Source organism: Sminthopsis crassicaudata, chromosome 3 (assembly GCF_048593235.1).
Source record: "Sminthopsis crassicaudata isolate SCR6 chromosome 3, ASM4859323v1, whole genome shotgun sequence".
NCBI classification, from domain to species: Eukaryota; Metazoa; Chordata; class Mammalia; order Dasyuromorphia; family Dasyuridae; genus Sminthopsis; species Sminthopsis crassicaudata.
Genome location: NC_133619.1, coordinates 260,092,527 through 260,109,896, shown reverse-complemented (window position 1 = coordinate 260,109,896; position 17,370 = coordinate 260,092,527). Strand labels below are relative to the sequence as shown.

Below are 17,370 nucleotides of genomic sequence, written 5' to 3'. Positions count from 1 at the left end.
CCTCTAAACTGTCCCACGAACTAAGGACACCCTTCCCTTGAGGGCGGTTTGCACATGTTGTCATCTCCCAAAGGAAGGCCTACCTTTTTTCTTCCTTCCGGCCATTTGTGCTTTCATCCAGTGGGACCATGGGTGGAGTGGGTAATAGGAGAAAAGACTCGTGATTAGCCGGTAAGTACGGACTTTTATGCCTGGAAGGTAAGTTTACATCTGGAAGCTGAAGATGAGAAATCGGCTTCCCAAGATTCACCGATATAATGTCCCTTCACTCAGGGCTCTTTTCTAAGGCCCACGTTAATGGGCCTTAAAGGCACTGTGATGATAATGAACAAAGTAACAAATTCCGGGTTTCTATTTCCTAAAAGTCCCAACTGCACTCACTACCTGTACAGCTCTTTGCACAGGACTTAAATCGTTACCTTGGGGGCGACGGACGCACCCCGAGGGTGTAAAACGACTGGGTCGGCGAGCGGGTCCGAGTGAGATGGAGGGGTCGAGGGGGCGGTGCGAGGTTCGTCTGGTCTCTTCCCCTGACCCGCCCCTTCCCCGGGCCCGCCCCTCCGCTCCCGCCACTCACCGAGCGAAGAGGGCGGCGTCAGAGCCCGAGCGCGGGAATCCCGCCGGCGGCGGCGGTAAAGAAGTTTTGCGTCTTGCGTCGGCCGAACCTGAGAGCCTTTCTTCTTCCCAGTTCCCCTGGAGGCAGGACTGAGACGTGGAAAAAGGAGATCTGAGGTTTGTTTGGCCAGAATGCTGGGAGTGGGGAGGTGGGTTCGGGGATGGGGAGATTTGGGTCCCGCTGCCCCGAATCGGGGGGACTTGGCGGGAGGAGGGTCTTTGCGACCTGCAGAGGCAGAGAACGACTGCTGGCACCTGAGTAGATGGCACTTCGGGAGATAGCCGCTGTTGCAATTCATATGCGGGATCAGTGTTTCCTAAAGCCTGAGGCTCCCTCCTCCCGACCCCAGACTCCCGGGGAGAAATCGCAGTTCCCCCCAGTTCTCGTTTCTGTTCCCCCGCTCGCTACTCCGCGCCCTAGCTGGGGCCCTTGCGTCCCTCTTCCGGTCTCCGCCCCCTCCAATCCCACCGGAGTAGTCGGGACGCGAGAGGGCGAGCGGTTCAGTCCGGGCCGTACCTCCCGTGGGCCTGGTTTGGGGGCGGAGAGTGGGAGCCTCGGGATCGCCGGGTGTGCGCGCCTCTGCTCTGGGCCGGGATGACAGCGGAGCCGGCGCGCCTTCTCCGGAAACTTGCGCGAGTAACTGCGCTGATGTTCTCTGTCCTTAGGGACAGAGCTCGCGCCTAGAACGTGAGGTTGGAAGGGAGAATGAAGGTCATCACTTGTGAGATAGCCTGGCACAACAAAGAACCGGTGTACAGCCTGGACTTCCAGCATGGGACTGATGGGAAAATCCATAGGTTGGCTTCTTCGGGAGTAGACACAGCCGTGCGGGTGAGTTCAATGTTTGCAGAAAAAAATAGAAAGGAGCAACTACGGACTCCTCTTTTAGCTAAACTCCTCTCTTAAAGCTAATGTTGGGGGGAAAACTATGTAGGAGGCTCAGATCGGGGAACCGTTCTTGATCTGTGGAAAGAACTTTGACTGGGAAGTCAGGAGGTTCTGGATCTAGCCCCACATTGTTTTTCTGGATTAGGGAAGGACAAGAAATGAAAGCGTCTGTGAGGTCTTTTCCAACCCATATATATTTGCATGGCTCAGAATGACCAACCAACAGAGGTTGAAAGAAAAAGGTTGCTTTTTTATTTTTCCAGTTGTACTCTAGCAGTAGTTCATTTAGTACAAATTATTTTAAAATTTTCAGATTTGTTTATTAGGAAACGAAGTTACTTTAAGGAAAAAGTAAATAGTTAAGGTGAATAGAGTGTTGGGCTTGAAATCAGAAAGACCTAACAAACTAAGTCTCTTGACATTGTGTGTTGAGGGGAGGAAGGGGTGGGTAGGTGAGTGGGCGGGCGGGTGCTGTGAGCCAGTCATTTGACTTCTCTCATCTCATCAAATCAGATTAAAAAAAAAAAAAAAAAGCTTTAAACCAGGGCCTGATTCTTAGTGGGTGCTATATACATGCATATTCCCTTCTCTGATTTCTTCTATACAATGGACTTAATATAAATTGTGAGATCTGCCTCACGAGATTGTAAGGAACAAGTGAAATGATGCCAATGGGTTTACTTTTTGGGTTTGGGACTGTGATTATATTAGTTGTAGAGGCCTTTCCCTCAAATCGTCTACCTGCTAAGTAACTAATCTTAGACACCTGACATTTATATATCACAGGTGAGACTGAACACAGGACTTCCTGTCTCTGCCTCACTGCTAATTATTATTTTTAGGTGATTATTTAGAATTAGAATGTAGTTGATTCCCTGGCTCAGTCAGTTATTCTGAAACCCAAGTTCATTATGAGGCCAATGATGCCGACTATCTCACAATTGTGTTTTGAGGACCAAGGAAAATAGCATTTTTTTTTGGCAAGGTAATTGGGGTGGTTACTTGACCAGTCACACAGCTAGTGTTAAGTATCTGAAATCAGGTCCTCCTGACCAGGACTAGTGCTCTCTATCCACTGTGCCATCTAGCTGCTCTAGAAATAACATTTCTGAAAGTCATTTTTAATCATAATAATCTAAAAGATCAGTGATGTCTATCTCCAAGTTGTACAAATTCTTACCTGCCTGTCTTATCTAATTCTTGTCCTTGTTTTATCCTAAATTCAACAGAAGAGCTCCACTTGTGGTGGTTACAAAGATCTTCTAATGTTTTTGATTTTTGCATGATATCTATGGAATATATGCCCTGATAAGTGTCTTTTTAAAATTTATTATATATCACACAATAAAAGCTATTTTTATTTCAAAGGGGCCTTTATTTTATACTTTAAAAAAATTGTTTTGTTTTTTATGCTTATTTGCTTCTGTCATTGGATTAATAATGATGCTTTTTTTTTTTTTTTTTTTTTTGTAAACAGATCTGGAAAGTAGAAAAAGGACCAGATGGAAAAGCCATTGTAGAATTTTTGTCCAATCTTGCTCGACATACCAAAGCAGTGAATGTTGTTCGGTTTTCTCCTAATGGTGAAATCTTAGCATCTGGGGGAGATGGTGAGTTATATTTGATGTTATATTTAGTATATATTTCTAGAAGGTATCTTCAAGCCTCACGTAAAAAGAGGAAATGTGTTTTGGGTTGGGAAAGAGCTTTTTAAAAATTCAACGATTCCATTTAGCATATATAATGACATGTAATAGGTGTTTATGCCTTTGTTTTAGATGATATGATACAAAAATGAAAAATGATAGAACTTCTTTTGAAGAAAAATACAATTTAATGGGGAAAATAGTACATACTAGAGACTTTGGTTCCTTGGAACTATCAATTGTCTGATCTTCTGATACAAGGTAGAATGTAATAGGTACAAAGGGGAGGTACTTTCATTTGGAAGGATGATGAAAAAGATAGCATCTGATCTAGGGTTTTTTTTTTCCTTAGTATTTTTATTTTCAAATATTTTTTCAAATATTTTTTGTAAGTTTTCAAATATTCATTTTTTTGTAAGATTTCTTTTCCCCTCCTTTTCTTTACATCCTCCCTCCCTCAGAGAGCAAGCAACTTGATATACACACTTTCTCTCTCTCTCTCTCTCTCTCTCTGTATATACACCCACACACACAATACTTTTAAATATATTTCCAAATCTGTCATTGCAAATAAAAGCAAAAGGGGAAAACTTACAAGAAAGAAAAGGCAAGCAAACAATCAAAAAGACAAAAATGTAATCTTCTATCCACATTCATTCTCCAGAGTTTTCTCTCTAGATACAGATGGCATTTTCCATCCCAAGTTATTGGAATTGTCTTGGTTCACCATTCTGCTGACAAGATCTAAATTTACCATAGTTGAACATCACATAATCTTTCTGTTGTTGTGTTCTTTTAATTCTGCTCACTTCACTCAGTATCAGTAAGTTTTTCTAAGCTTTTCTGAAGTCAGCCTGCTCATGATCATTTTAGAAAATAATATTATATTACATTCATATACCATAGCTTATTCAGCTATTCCCCAATTGATAGGCATCCACTCTGTTTCTAATTCCTTGCTACTACAAAAATAGCTTATGTGAAACTATTTTGCATATGTGGGTTCTTTTCCCACTATTAAGTTCTCTTTGGTTAGTGACACTGCTGGATCAAAAGGTATCCAGTTTTTTAACTCTTTTGACTTAGTTCTAAATCTAAGTTAGGTCTTAAAATAAAATCTCTGTAGACAGAGATAAGCAGGTATTTTTCAAGTACAGACCTAATGCTTGGAAGTAAGGTTTAGAATGAGTTCAGTTAGTCAATGAACATTTATTAAGTATCTATTGTATTATAGTAAATACCAGAGACAAAAATTTGGAAAGGCAAAAAGTCCCTGCCTTCAAGTCTAATAGGGGAAAGCAGTATACAGGGTTAGGGAAAACATGGCTGGAATACAAAGAACACAAAATGGATATTATGAAATAACCCTGGAAAGGTTGATTGGCTCAAATTTGTAGGGAGCATTAAATGTCCTACTAGAGAGTTTGTATAGCCAGTAGGGAGCCACTGCAAATTTTGGGACCCAACAATGATAAGATTTTTCTAAAATTTTATTTATTTGTTTATTTTATTTTATTTTAGTTTATTTTTTGCTGAGGCAATTGGGGTTAAGTGACTTGCCCAGGGTCACATGGCTAGGGAAAAAATTTAAATTACTTTTAAAAAATGACCTAAGAAATTTTGTGAAAATTAGATAGAAGATGTATAAGACTGACAGCAATGAGATAACTTTGGAGATTTTTATAGTAATTCAGCCAAGAACTAGCATGGGTATAATGAGGTTGAGTTAGTATAGTAGCAGATAAGAGAGATATAGTATAAATAAAAGTGAGAGGACTTGACAACTAATTCTATGTATATATTTGAAGGTGAGGATTTAAACCCATTTTGAATCTTAAACTAGTCATGTTTTCCTGGGCCATCAAAAGACTGAAATTGATAGCTGAAAGGATCCAGATGTATTTTGGAGTGGCTCTTGATCTTGGAATGGGAGATAGATATTGTTTGTCACGCTTTTGAAATCTATAGATACCCATTCTAAATAATGAGAAAGTGATGAATATATAGTTTCCTAATAAGAATTAAACTCCTTGTCTTGGCAAGATAGAAATGGTTTAATATCTTTATCCCTTTATCCCTTGAGTTGAACTTTTTCTACTTTGATAACAAATTGATTTGTATTTTCTGTGTATGCTTAATAGGAATAAAGAGTTTGAAGGAAAATTAAAGTATTTTTATCTTTTCTTTCCACTAAAGTATCTAAAAGCTGTTTCCAAAATAATTTGTAGTAATAATATGTAGGTTGAATAACAGAGGTGCCTAGAGTTCTGGACTTGGAAATCAGAGAGACTTAATTAAATTCATATGATCCATGTGATCTGAAGCAACTTTTTTGGGCTTTTGACAACTTAACATGATTTTTACATAGTTTAGGATACTGTTTGTTTTGTGCATTGGATTTACTTTCTGGGAGTTCCCTAATGAAATATGGTTTGTTTTTTTTTATTTTTATTTTATTTTATTTCCCTGAGACTAGGGTTAAGTGACTGGCCCAAGGTCACACAGCTAGGAAGTGTCTGAGACCAGATTTGAACTCAGGACCTCCTGAATTCAGGGCTGGTGCTCTATCCACTGTGCCACCTCGCTGCTCCCTGAAATATGGTTTATAATCAAATTAAATACCCCACAGATGCTGCCATTTTGTTGTGGAAGGTTAATGATAACAAGGAGCCAGAACAAATTGCATTTCAGGATGAAGATGAAGAACAACTGAATAAGGAGAATTGGGCTGTCATTAAAACATTAAGGTAACTTTATGATATATTACAGAGATATCTTTTTAAATATTTCAACATAATACATATTTTGATAAATATAAATTTGCTTTAAACATTTATTTAGATCATGAAGGATAAGTTTTTGAAAAATTTTTTAAGAAATTAAAATGTCCTAGTACAAAATTGAGTTAAATTTGCTTGCTTTTTAAGTGACATTTTCTTTTAATGTAATTGACTGTAGCTATGTGTGAATAGGTAGTCTCTAATCCAATAGGATTTTGTTTAAAGAAATTTTATTCTGTACTTCTGGCCAAGATGGTGGAGAGGACACACACATCTATTTAAACTCCGTCTTTTCTCTCAGAATAATTTATTTCATGACAAGCCTTGGAATTAGTGCTTGATTAAAAAAAAAATCACACATAATTACCAACAGAAGATATCCTTGAAATTCGCCAGAAAAGGCTGTTTTTGCTCGTAGATGGGGATGGTTAGATTGGGCAGACTGTAGGTAGGCAGTGGCAGCACAGCAGACAGTGAGAATAAGACAGGCAACTCACACTGAGCAGACTGGAGGGGAGTGGGGTGTGATCTCAGCCATTTCTGTGGGGAGAACTTTACCAGTCTGGCTACTTTGCCTTGGCAGCAAGCCAGTAGATGAGCAGAGAAGCTCTAACACTGGGGATAAAGACTTATAACCCCTAAAAGTTAGGGTATCTCGTGACCTGGCCACATCCACACCCGGCCACTCAGCTTGCTCTCAGAGCTGAGTGCAGATGCAGCACAGCCATTGCTGTCCTGCTAGTGCCTCATTGCTGCCCTTGCAGTCTGTAGAGAAAGCTCAGTAATACCATTCAGCCCACCCCCACCCCCTTCCCCCTCCCCCCCAAAAAAAAGCAGACTGCATTTTTTTTTTTTTTTTTTTTAATTCTTTGACAAAATGAGCAAAAATTTTAAATTGACTTTAACTATTGATAGCTTCTGTATGGATAGAGAGCAGACTTTAAACCCTGAGGAGACTAAAGACAGACTCTCTCCAGATGAATCCTTAAAGGGGGATATGATCTGGTCCTCAACACACAAGACTCTAATAGAAGAAATTAAAAATGCTCTCATAAGAGAGCTAGAAGAAAAATAGGAAAAGGAAAGGGAAGCTTGGCAAGAGAGTCTAGATAAGTCATCCCACTCATTTAAAGAAAAAGTGGATAAAGAAATCAAATCCTTGAAAAACAATTAGTGAACTGGAAAAAGAAAATAGCTCTCTAAAAAATAAAATTGGCGAAATGGAAAAAAATTCCATTTTTTTGTTCCATAGAACAAAACAACTCACTTAAAAACTCAATTGGACAATTCAAAAAAGATATTAAAAAATTGAGTGAAGAAAATAATTCATTAAAAATTAGAATCAAACAAATGGAAATGAATGACTCAAGGAGACACCAAGAATCATTCAAACAAAACCAAAAAAATGAAATAATGGAAAAAAATGTCAAATGCCTTCTTGGGAAAACAACACACCTGGAAAATAGAACTAGGAGAGATAATCTGAGAATTATTGGACTTCCTGAAAAATATGATGAAAGAAAGAGCCTGGACACTATTTTCCAGAAAATTATCAAAGAGAATTTCCCAGATGTTATAGAAACAGAGGGTAAAGTAGACATTGAAAGAATTCATCAATCACCTACTGAAAGGGACCCTAAAAATCAAAACTCCAAGACGAAGGAAAAAATACTGCAAGCTGCTAGAAAAAATCAATTCAAATATAGAGAAGCCACAATAAGGATTACTCAGGATCTAGCAGCATCCACATTAAAGGATCGACGGGCCTGGAATCTGATATTCTGAAAGGCTAAGAAATTTAGTATGCAGCCAAAAGTAACTTATCCAGACAAAGAGAGCGTTTTTTCCAGGGAAGAAGATGGACATTCAGTGAAATAAGTGAATTTCATTTATTTCTGATGAAAAAACCGGAACTAAACAAAAAGTTTGATCTCCAAATATAGAACTCAAGAGAAACCTAAAAGGTAAAAAGAAATCTCGGAAATATATTTCTGCTATGAAAATATATAAAGAATACATGTATACTTTGTTCTAGAAACTAGAGATGGAAAGGAAATTGTACCAGGAAAAAGATTGGGGGTACTACATCTCACTAAGAGGCAAAGGAAACCTATAATATCTGAGAGAAAGAATGGAGGGGAATGAACATAATGTGTTTCTTACTCTCGTCAGAATTGGCTTAAAGAGAAAAATATTAGAGATATTTGATTTATGGTGAAACTTCTCCCACTTCATTGAAAAGTGGGAGGGGAAAAGTGAAAAGTGAAAGGGTAATCTAAGAGGAAGGGAATACAGAAATTGTGAGGAAAAGGGGTAAGATGGGGGGAGGAACTCTAAGGTGGGGGAAGGATACTAAAAACGGAGGGTTGTAAGAAGCAAGTGGTGCTCACAAGTTTAATACTGGGGAGGGAGGTAAGGAGGAAGGAAAAGAAAAAAGCATAAGCAGGGGGGTTAACAAGATGGCGGTTAGCAGACTGGATTAAAAGCCTGAATCCTACAATATGTTGTTTACAGGAAACACACTTGGAGCAGGGTGATACAGAGTAAAAGGAAAAGGTTGGAGTAGACCCTACTGTGCTTCAGGTGAAGTCAAAAAAAGCAGGGATAGCCATCCTGATTTCAGATCAAGCAAAAGCAAAAATTGATCTAATTTAAAAAGATAAGGAAGGGCACTATATCTTGCTAAAAGGGTAGCCTAGATAATGAAGCAAGATCAATATTAAACATATGTACCAAGTAGTGTAGCATCCAAATCCTTTTTTTTTTTTTTTTTTTTTTTTTAATTTTAATAGTTTTTATTTACCAGATATATGCATGGGTAATTTTCAACATTGACAATTGCCAAACCTTTTGTTCTAATTTTTCCCCTCCTTCCCTTCCCCCCATGGCAGGTTGACCAATGCATGTTAAATATGTTAAAGTATAAATTAAATACAATATATGTATATAGGTCCAAACAGTTGTTTTGCTATACAAAAAGAATCAGACTTTGAAATAGTGTACAATTAGCCTGTGAAGGAAATCCAAAATGCAGGAGGACAGAATTAGAAGAATTGGGAATTCTATGTAGTGGTTCATAGTCATCTCCTAGAGTTCTCTTGCTGGGTGTAGCTGGTTCAGTTCATTACTGCTCTATTAGAACTGATTTGGTTCATCTCATTGTTGAAAATGGCCACTTCCATCAGAATTGATCATCATATAGTATTGTTGTTGAAGTATACAATTATCTCCTGGTCTTAGCATCTAAATTCTTAAAATAGAAGTTAAGAGAGCTGCAAGAAGAAATAAATAGCAAAACTATAATAGTGGGAGATCTCAACCTTGCACTCTTAGAATTAGATAAATCAAATCACAAAATAAATAAGAAATCAAAGAGGTAAATAGAATACTAGAAAAGTTAAGTATGATAGATCTTTTGAGAAAACTAAATGGAGACAGAAAGGAATACACATTCTTCTCAGTTCATGGAACCTATACAAAAATTGACCATATATTAGGACAAATGCAGTAAGGCAGAAATAGTAAATGCATCCTTTTCAGACCACAATGCAATTAAAATTACATTTAATAAAAAGCCAGGGGAAAATAGAGCAAAAAATAATTGGAAACTAAATAATCTCATACTAAAGAGTGATTGGGTGAAGCAGGAAATCATAGACATAATTAATAACTTCACCCAAGAAAATGACAATAATAAGACGTCATACCAAAATGTGTGGTTTGCAGCCAAAGCAGAAATAAGGGGAAATTTTATATCTCTAGAGGCCTACTTACATAAAATAGAGAAAGAGAGGGTCAATGAATTGGGCTTGCAACTAAAAATGCTAGAAAAGGAACAAATTAAAAATCTCCAGTCAAACACTAAACTTGAAATTCTAAAAATAAAAGGAAAGATTAATAAAATTGAAAATTAAAAAATTATTGAATTAATTAATAAAACTGAGTTGGTTCAATATTAGGAAAACTGTTAGCATAATTGACTATATCAATAACCAAATTAACAAAAACCGTATGATTATCTCAATAGATGCAGAAAAAGCATTTGATAAAATCCAACATCCATCCTAATAAAAATACTTGAGAGGATAGGAATAAATGGACTTTTCCTTAAAATTGTCAGGAGCATATATTTAAAACTGTCAGTAAGCATCATATGTAATGGGGATAAGTAAGATCAGGAATGAAACAAGGTTGCCCACTATCACCATTATTATTCAATATTGTATTAGAAATTCTAGCCTCAGCAATAAGAGTCGAGAAAGAGATTAAAGGAATTAGAGTAGGTAATGAGGAAACCAAATTATTACTCTTTGCAGATGATATGAGAACCCAAGAGATTCTACTAAAAAGCTATTAGAAATAATTCACAACTTTAACAAAGTTGCAGGATACAAAATAAATCCACAGAAATCCTCAGCATTTTTATACATCACCAACAAAATCCAACAGCAAGAGATACAAAGAGAAATTCCGTTCAAAATAACTGTCAATAGCTTAAAATATTTGGGAATCTACCAAAGGAAAGTCAGGAATTATATGAGCAAAATTACAAAACACTTTCCATAAAATAAAGTCAGATTTAAATAATTGGAAAAATATTAAGTGCTCCTGGATGGGCTGAGCGAATATAATAAAGATGACAGTATTCCCTAAACTAATCTATTTATTTAGTGCTATACCAATCAGACTCCCAAGAAACTACTTTTAATGACCTAGAAAAAACAACAAAATTCATATGGAAGAACAAAAGGTCGAGAATTTCAAGGGAATTAATGAAAAAAAAAATCAAATGAAGGTGGCCTAGCTATACCTGATCTAAAACTATATTATAAAGCAGCAGTCACGAAAATCATTTGGTATTGGCTAAGAAATAGATTAGTTCATCAGTGGAATAGGTTAGGTTCACAGGACAAAATAGTCAATAACCATAGCAATCTAGTGTTTGACAAACTCAAAGATTCCAACTTCTGGGGGGAAAAAAAACTGCTGGGAAAACAAGAAATTAGTATGGCAGAAATTAGGCATGGACCTACACTTAACACTATACACCTAGGTAAGGTCAAAATGGATTCATGATCTAGGCATAAAGAATGAGATTATAAGTAAATTAGAGGAACATAGGATAGTTTACCTCTCAGACTTGTGGAGGAGGAAGGAATTTGTGACCAAAGAAGAACTAGAGATCATTATTGATCACAAAATAGAAAATTTTCTATTTATTATTTATTTTAATCAAATTAAAAAGCCTTTGTACAAAAAAAAAAAAAAACAAAAACAAAACAAAAAACCTAATGCAAAGAAGATTAGAAGGGGAGCAACAAATTGGGAAAACATTTTTACAGATAAAGGTTCTGATAAAGGCCTCATTTCCAAACTATATAGAGAATTGACTCTAATTTATAAGAAACCAAGCCAATCTCCAATTGATAAATGGTCAAAGAATATGAACAATTTTCAGATGATGAAATTGAAACTATTTCCACTGATACGAAAGTGTTCCAAATCACAATTGATAAGAGAAATGCAAATTAAGACAACTCTGAGATACCACTACACACCTGTCAGATTGGCTAAGATGACAGGAACAAATAATGATGAATATTTGGAGGGGCTGTGGGAAAACTGGGACACTGATGCATTGTTGGTGGAATTGTAAACAAATCCAACCATTCTGGAGAGCAATCTGGAATTATGCTCAAAAACTTATCAAACTGTGCATACCCTTTGATCCAGCAGTATTTCTACTAGGCTTATATTCCAAAGAGATACTAAAGAAAGGAAAGGGATCTATCTATATGTGCCAAAATGTTTGTGGCAGCCCTCTTTGTAGTGGCTAGAAACTGGAAAATGAATGGATGCCCATCAATTGGAGAATGGTTGGGTAAATTGTGATATACGAATGTTATGGAATATTATTGTTCTGTAAGAAATGACCAACAGAATATAATACAGAGAGGCTTAGAGAGACTTACAGGAACTGATGCTGAGTGAAATGAGCAAGTCCAGAAGATCATTATATACTTCAACAACAATACTGTATGAGGATGTATTCTGATGGAAGTGGATATCTTCAACAATGAGAAGATCCGATTCAATTCCAATTGATCAATGATGGACAGAATCAGCTATACCCAGAGAAGGAACACTGGGAAATGAGTGTGAACTGTTTGCATTTTTGTTTTTCTTCTCAGGTTATTTTTACCTTCTGAATCCAATTCTTCCTGTGCAAGAAGAGAACTGTTCTTGTTTTGCACACATATATTGTATCTAGGATATACTATAACATATTTAACATGTATAGGACTGCCTGACATCTAGGGGAGGAAGTGGAGGGAGGGAAGGGAAAAGTCGGAACAGAAGTGAGTGCAAGAGATAATGTTGTAAAAAATTACTCATGCATATGTACTGTCAATAAAAAGTTGTAATTTAAAAAAAAAAGAAATTTCTTCTGATGCATTTATAAAACAAAATAGCTTTGTTTAAAACAGTTTACGTTTAAAGAACCACTCTGCTAAGATAACATGCATTTGCATTCCAGGGGGCACTTAGAAGATGTATATGATATTTGCTGGATGACTGATGGAAATTTAATGGCTTCTGCCTCTGTGGATAATACAGCTATTATATGGGATGTTGGCAAAGGTAATTTTAATTGATTTCTTTTGGCATTTTTGTCTTTGGAAAATAAGGTGAATACCAAATAACTACATAAAGTCCATCCTACATGGAAATTAAAAGCACTAAGCAAAAGAAAAACAAAAAACTTTCAGTAGATTTAATCAAATGGTCAACTTTTCAATGATAGGGATAAAATTTTTATTACTTGAAGATGGCAGTTGAACTTGGCAGTAGGTAGTGTATTGGCTTCCTCATTTGGTCACCAGAATGCTTGGTGAGATTGCCAAGAACCCTAAATAACCATCAGTCTTAAAGAGAATCAGATAGAAAGGAATTCAGGGAAGGGTCCTCAACTCCTCACTTGTTATGGGCCAGAACAAGGATTGCTACAAGGTGCTAACTCAGTGGAATTAATAAGACAATGGTTATCTAGTTTAGCATGATGATTAACAGTTCTCTTAAGTGCAGTATGATTGATTTTAATCCTACCACAAATAATGGTTCCCTAGTGATAGAATGATTGGCTTATACTCTGTATACTGTAAATGATCTAAATATAATAAAGCTTATAAGCTGGGACAAATTTATCGAGGAGAAGACAGAGGACTAGAGATGGAAGCTCAAACTCTCAGAGCCAAGAAGAGAGATTCACTCCATCTCACACCACCGTGGTGGCTGGCCTATCCGCTTGCATTTTCTCCACTGGGACCAAGCTAGCCCAGGCCCCAGGCAAGGAGACAATAAAGAACTTGTACTTTAACACCTGGCTATTCTCGTGGTGGTTACTCTAATGAAAAGAAGGCTGCCCCAGAGACTCCAGAAAACCAATCGGAATACTATACTCACTCACTTACCTTACTTATCCACTCAGTTGTCAAATCTTCATATCATCTTTCACTTTCTCTGCAGACCACTGTGGCTCAGTTCATTACTTCAGGACTAGAATATTGTAATAGTCTCCTAATTGGTTCTGTTTTATCTTTCTCCACTGCAACTCAGCCTCTATACAGCTGCCAAAGTTATCTTACTAAAAAGTCAGATCTAGCCATGACATTCCCCTACTCAGTAAACCTCAGAGGCTTTCTGAAATCTCTATGATCAAACAAAATCTTTGGTTGTTATTTAAAGTTCTTCCACTCCATCTCCTTATTGTCTTTCTAATTATTCCCTTCTCTCCTCTAAACACACTATAAAATCCAATTGTACGGGCCAACTTCCTGTTCTGCAGTTTCCCCTTTACTTTCTGCTATTTCTGGGATTTGCTTCCTTTGGACTGCGTCTCTTACCTTCTTCAAGAGGCTGCTTTCTGGTCCCTCAACTCCTGGTGCTTTCTACTCTAAGGCTTCTGTTTTAAGCTATTATGTAACTACTTTGTATCTTTTTTATTACCATATATGTGCATGTTGTATCCCTCATTTTCATATAGATCTTTGAGGTCAGGGACTGTTTTTGCTTTTGCTTTTTTTCCTTAACACTTAGGGCAATGCCTGAATGACTGAGAGATTATTTATTGCAAAGGCAAAAAAAAAAAAAAAAAAAAAAAGATATCAAATATCTTGTTTAAGGAATAGTAAATAGCCCAGCATGGCTGCACTGTAAAGTACATTTAGGAGAGTAATGTATAAAAAGACTGTATTAAAAAAAAAAAAGACTATAAAAATTCTTATGATTGAATTACTGTTCCATCAAAATTCATTGTTCCATCAAATCTCTCTTTAGGATCAAATTATTGTTAAAGAATTTGTTTTTTGTTCTTTGCTCACTCCTGCTTGCAAGATTTGGCTTATTCATGTAATGGTTAATTTCGTGACCAGAATAAACTCACGTTTTCTTCTCCTCTCTTTTTTTTTTTTTTTTTTTTTTTTAAATTTTCTCTAATTACTATTATTTGATTCAAGATAACAGATCCCAAGTATACTAGCTGGAGCCTACTTGTCTTCTCAGGTCTTTCCAACCTTCTTAATCCTGTCTGTTCCTTACTTTTCTGGACTTTTCAACACACTTAGTGGCTCAAAGCTGAACCTCCCAGGACAGTGATACATCTTTCCTTTAAAAGGAAAAACTCAAAAAATCCCCCCTTTGTTTGTTATGAAGTCAAAAGTCCTTATTTAATCATCTCATGGTCCCTAGATAGTTGTTTGATTTATCACTTTGTGACTTTAATCTTTCAGTCTCTTAAAAAAAAAATTTATGCATAAGTGAATGATCTACAATGACCAGTCAGTTCTCTTTCCCCTAACAGATTCTTTTCTTTATTTGGTACTCCCAGCAGTCCTTTTCTTGGAAAAACTTGTTTCTTCACCTTAGAATTTTATCTTTAGGGAGCAGCTAGGTGGCGCAGTGGATAGAGCACCAGCCTTCAGGAGGACCTGAGTTCAAATATGGTCTCAGACACTTAACACTTCCTAGTTGTGTGACCCTGGGCAAGTCACTTAATCCCAGCCTCAGGGAAAAAAAAAAGAATTTTATCTGTTTTTCTATAAACAAATGTTCCTTTTTCTGCTTCTTTTTGCTATTAAACTCTCCATATCTTCCCAAGTTAAATTTTTTCCCCTGAGGCAATGGGGGTTAAGTGACTTGCCCAGGGTCACACAGCTAAGAAGTGTTAAGTATCTGAGGCCAGATTTGAACTTAGGTCCTCCTGAGTTCAGGACTGGTGCTCTAGCCACTGTGCCACCTAGTTGCCCCCTTCCTAACTTAATTTAATTTTTTTCTTTTTTTTTTTTAATATAAAAACTTTTTCTGCCTCAAGTGATCATAAGGCACAAATGCCTTAGACACAATTTTTTGAACTTTGAAATGAAGTATTTCTCTTTATGTCAATTTCCTAGTAGGATTTAGACAGAAAGAATTCTGGCATTTAAGTATCGGCAAAAGCATGTAATGTTAGTTGTATAATACTTATGGCTTGCTTTACAATTAAAATAATTGTTTGGTATTCTTCTAGACCTTTTTTCCCTTTGGAATATGTAGGTCACAGTAGGGCATTTCATCTACCAATGCTCATCAACTTCTCTTTGTTTAGTATCTAATATGTGAAAAGAATTGTGCTATGCAAGGGAGAAGATATTTGGAAGGGAGAAGTGCTACAAAAATAAATTAGGTAGGGTTCCTACCCCAAAAGTCTTGTGTTCTAATTGGAGAGAAAATACATAAACACAAGAAATTAAATAATATAACACATAAATGACAGTTTAATAACAATATACCAAGTATCACAGCCAGAAGAACTAGGTTAGTTTGCAAATGAACATTGCAAAGTATTAATTAGTAATTTGTCATTTAAACTTGAATAGAAGTTTTATATTATTCTGTGTGTTTTTCTAGGACAAAAAGTTTCCATATTTAATGAGCACAAGAGTTATGTGCAAGGAGTTACCTGGGATCCCTTGGGTCAATATATTGCTACTCTGAGCTGTGACAGGTGAGTTATTAATGCTTTAGCAGTCCTCTCTTTCTGCACTTTCTTGCTATTTGTAGTGACATTTAATGTTGAGTGAAAGCCATGTGCCTTGTATTTGGATGTTAATAACAATATTTTACCTGTATTAATCTTGTATAGTTTTAATGGTTCTATTATTTTACCTTTTTCTTTTACTTTAGATTTTCTAAAGAATCAGATGTTAACATTTTCCATTCATTATAAAACATATTTGAGTACATTTTACATAGTAAGAACTCAATGAATATTTGTTGGATAACTTAAACAGGTGTAATTTCCTGTTTTTAAATGCTTTTGAACATTATGATAAGAGGCATTTTAAAATATGACATTATAAAATAGGATATTTTGGAACAATTCTAAGCATTTTACTTTTTTTTTTGTAGTCGACTTATATATAAAGTCAACTTTATAAAGTCTTCCAGTGATAAAGATCAGAACCCATTTATACCTTCTCAACTTATTAATATTGTCCTGTAAATAATTTGGAAGTTTAGCTCTAGATTTTAGGAATCTTTTTTTAGATCTTTTGATATTTTTTGGATGTCAGTGATCTATGCAGACTATTTATTAGAAATGTAATACTTGTAATTAATGACAAACATGCAAAATAGAGATAGAAATCTTACTTAAATTTTTTAGCATATTACATAGAATTATCACAACATAATGAAAAACAAAGGAAAAATACGGTTTTTTCTTCCGCCTCTTTCAAGTTAACAGTACTTAACAAATACAATCAAATGAGATTGTAATTGTAAACTGAGTGTTACATATTAAGTGCCACATAAAATGTAGCTATTAGTCTTTACTGCTACTTTTACATTTTTTATGTTTAATATAGTTGTGAATGAATGTATTATTCTAGTCCTATATTTTTTTTTTAACCACCTCATGCAAGTTCTTCCACATTTATTTTTGTTTTACATTTCTGTTTCTTACATTACATAACAATAATATTAACATGACGTTAACAGTATGCCATTAATATTAATAGCATTAATACACCAGAATTTATCTAACCATCTTCCAAATTGAGATGTGTTGATTAATTCCAATTTTTAGTTTTCTCTTATGTAAACAATCTCTTTAGTATAATACCTGTTTCCTTACAATCCTGCAAACATTGAATTTTATCACTTTTTGCTAATTTTGCTATTCTTAGTGATCCTAATCATTATCAGGTCCAGCCTTATAGCAAGCAGTCTGATATAAGTTAAATATATGTAATCCATTTAACCCCATTTAGGATTTTTTTTCCACAGAGATACTAGAATCAGTTGCCATTTCCTTCTCCAACTCATTTTACATTTGAAGAACTGAGGCAAACAGGATTAAGTGACAGTGCCACATAGCTAGTGTCAGGACACTCAGGACAAT

General features: G+C 36.0%; 1 protein-coding gene across 1 annotated transcript in view; it reads left to right on the top strand.

The window, feature by feature from the left end:
• The first annotated feature begins 609 nt into the window (after positions 1-609).
• The window catches only part of CHAF1B (chromatin assembly factor 1 subunit B), a 41,106-nt gene continuing 24,345 nt past the window's right edge, over positions 610-17,370 (top strand). The window contains exons 1-6 of the mRNA XM_074300604.1: positions 610-732; positions 1,282-1,447; positions 2,982-3,114; positions 5,780-5,897; positions 12,469-12,572; positions 15,876-15,972. Coding sequence (XP_074156705.1) covers positions 1,322-1,447; positions 2,982-3,114; positions 5,780-5,897; positions 12,469-12,572; positions 15,876-15,972 — 578 coding nt within the window. The 5' untranslated portion in view covers positions 610-732; positions 1,282-1,321. The remainder of the gene's footprint in view (positions 733-1,281; positions 1,448-2,981; positions 3,115-5,779; positions 5,898-12,468; positions 12,573-15,875; positions 15,973-17,370) is intronic.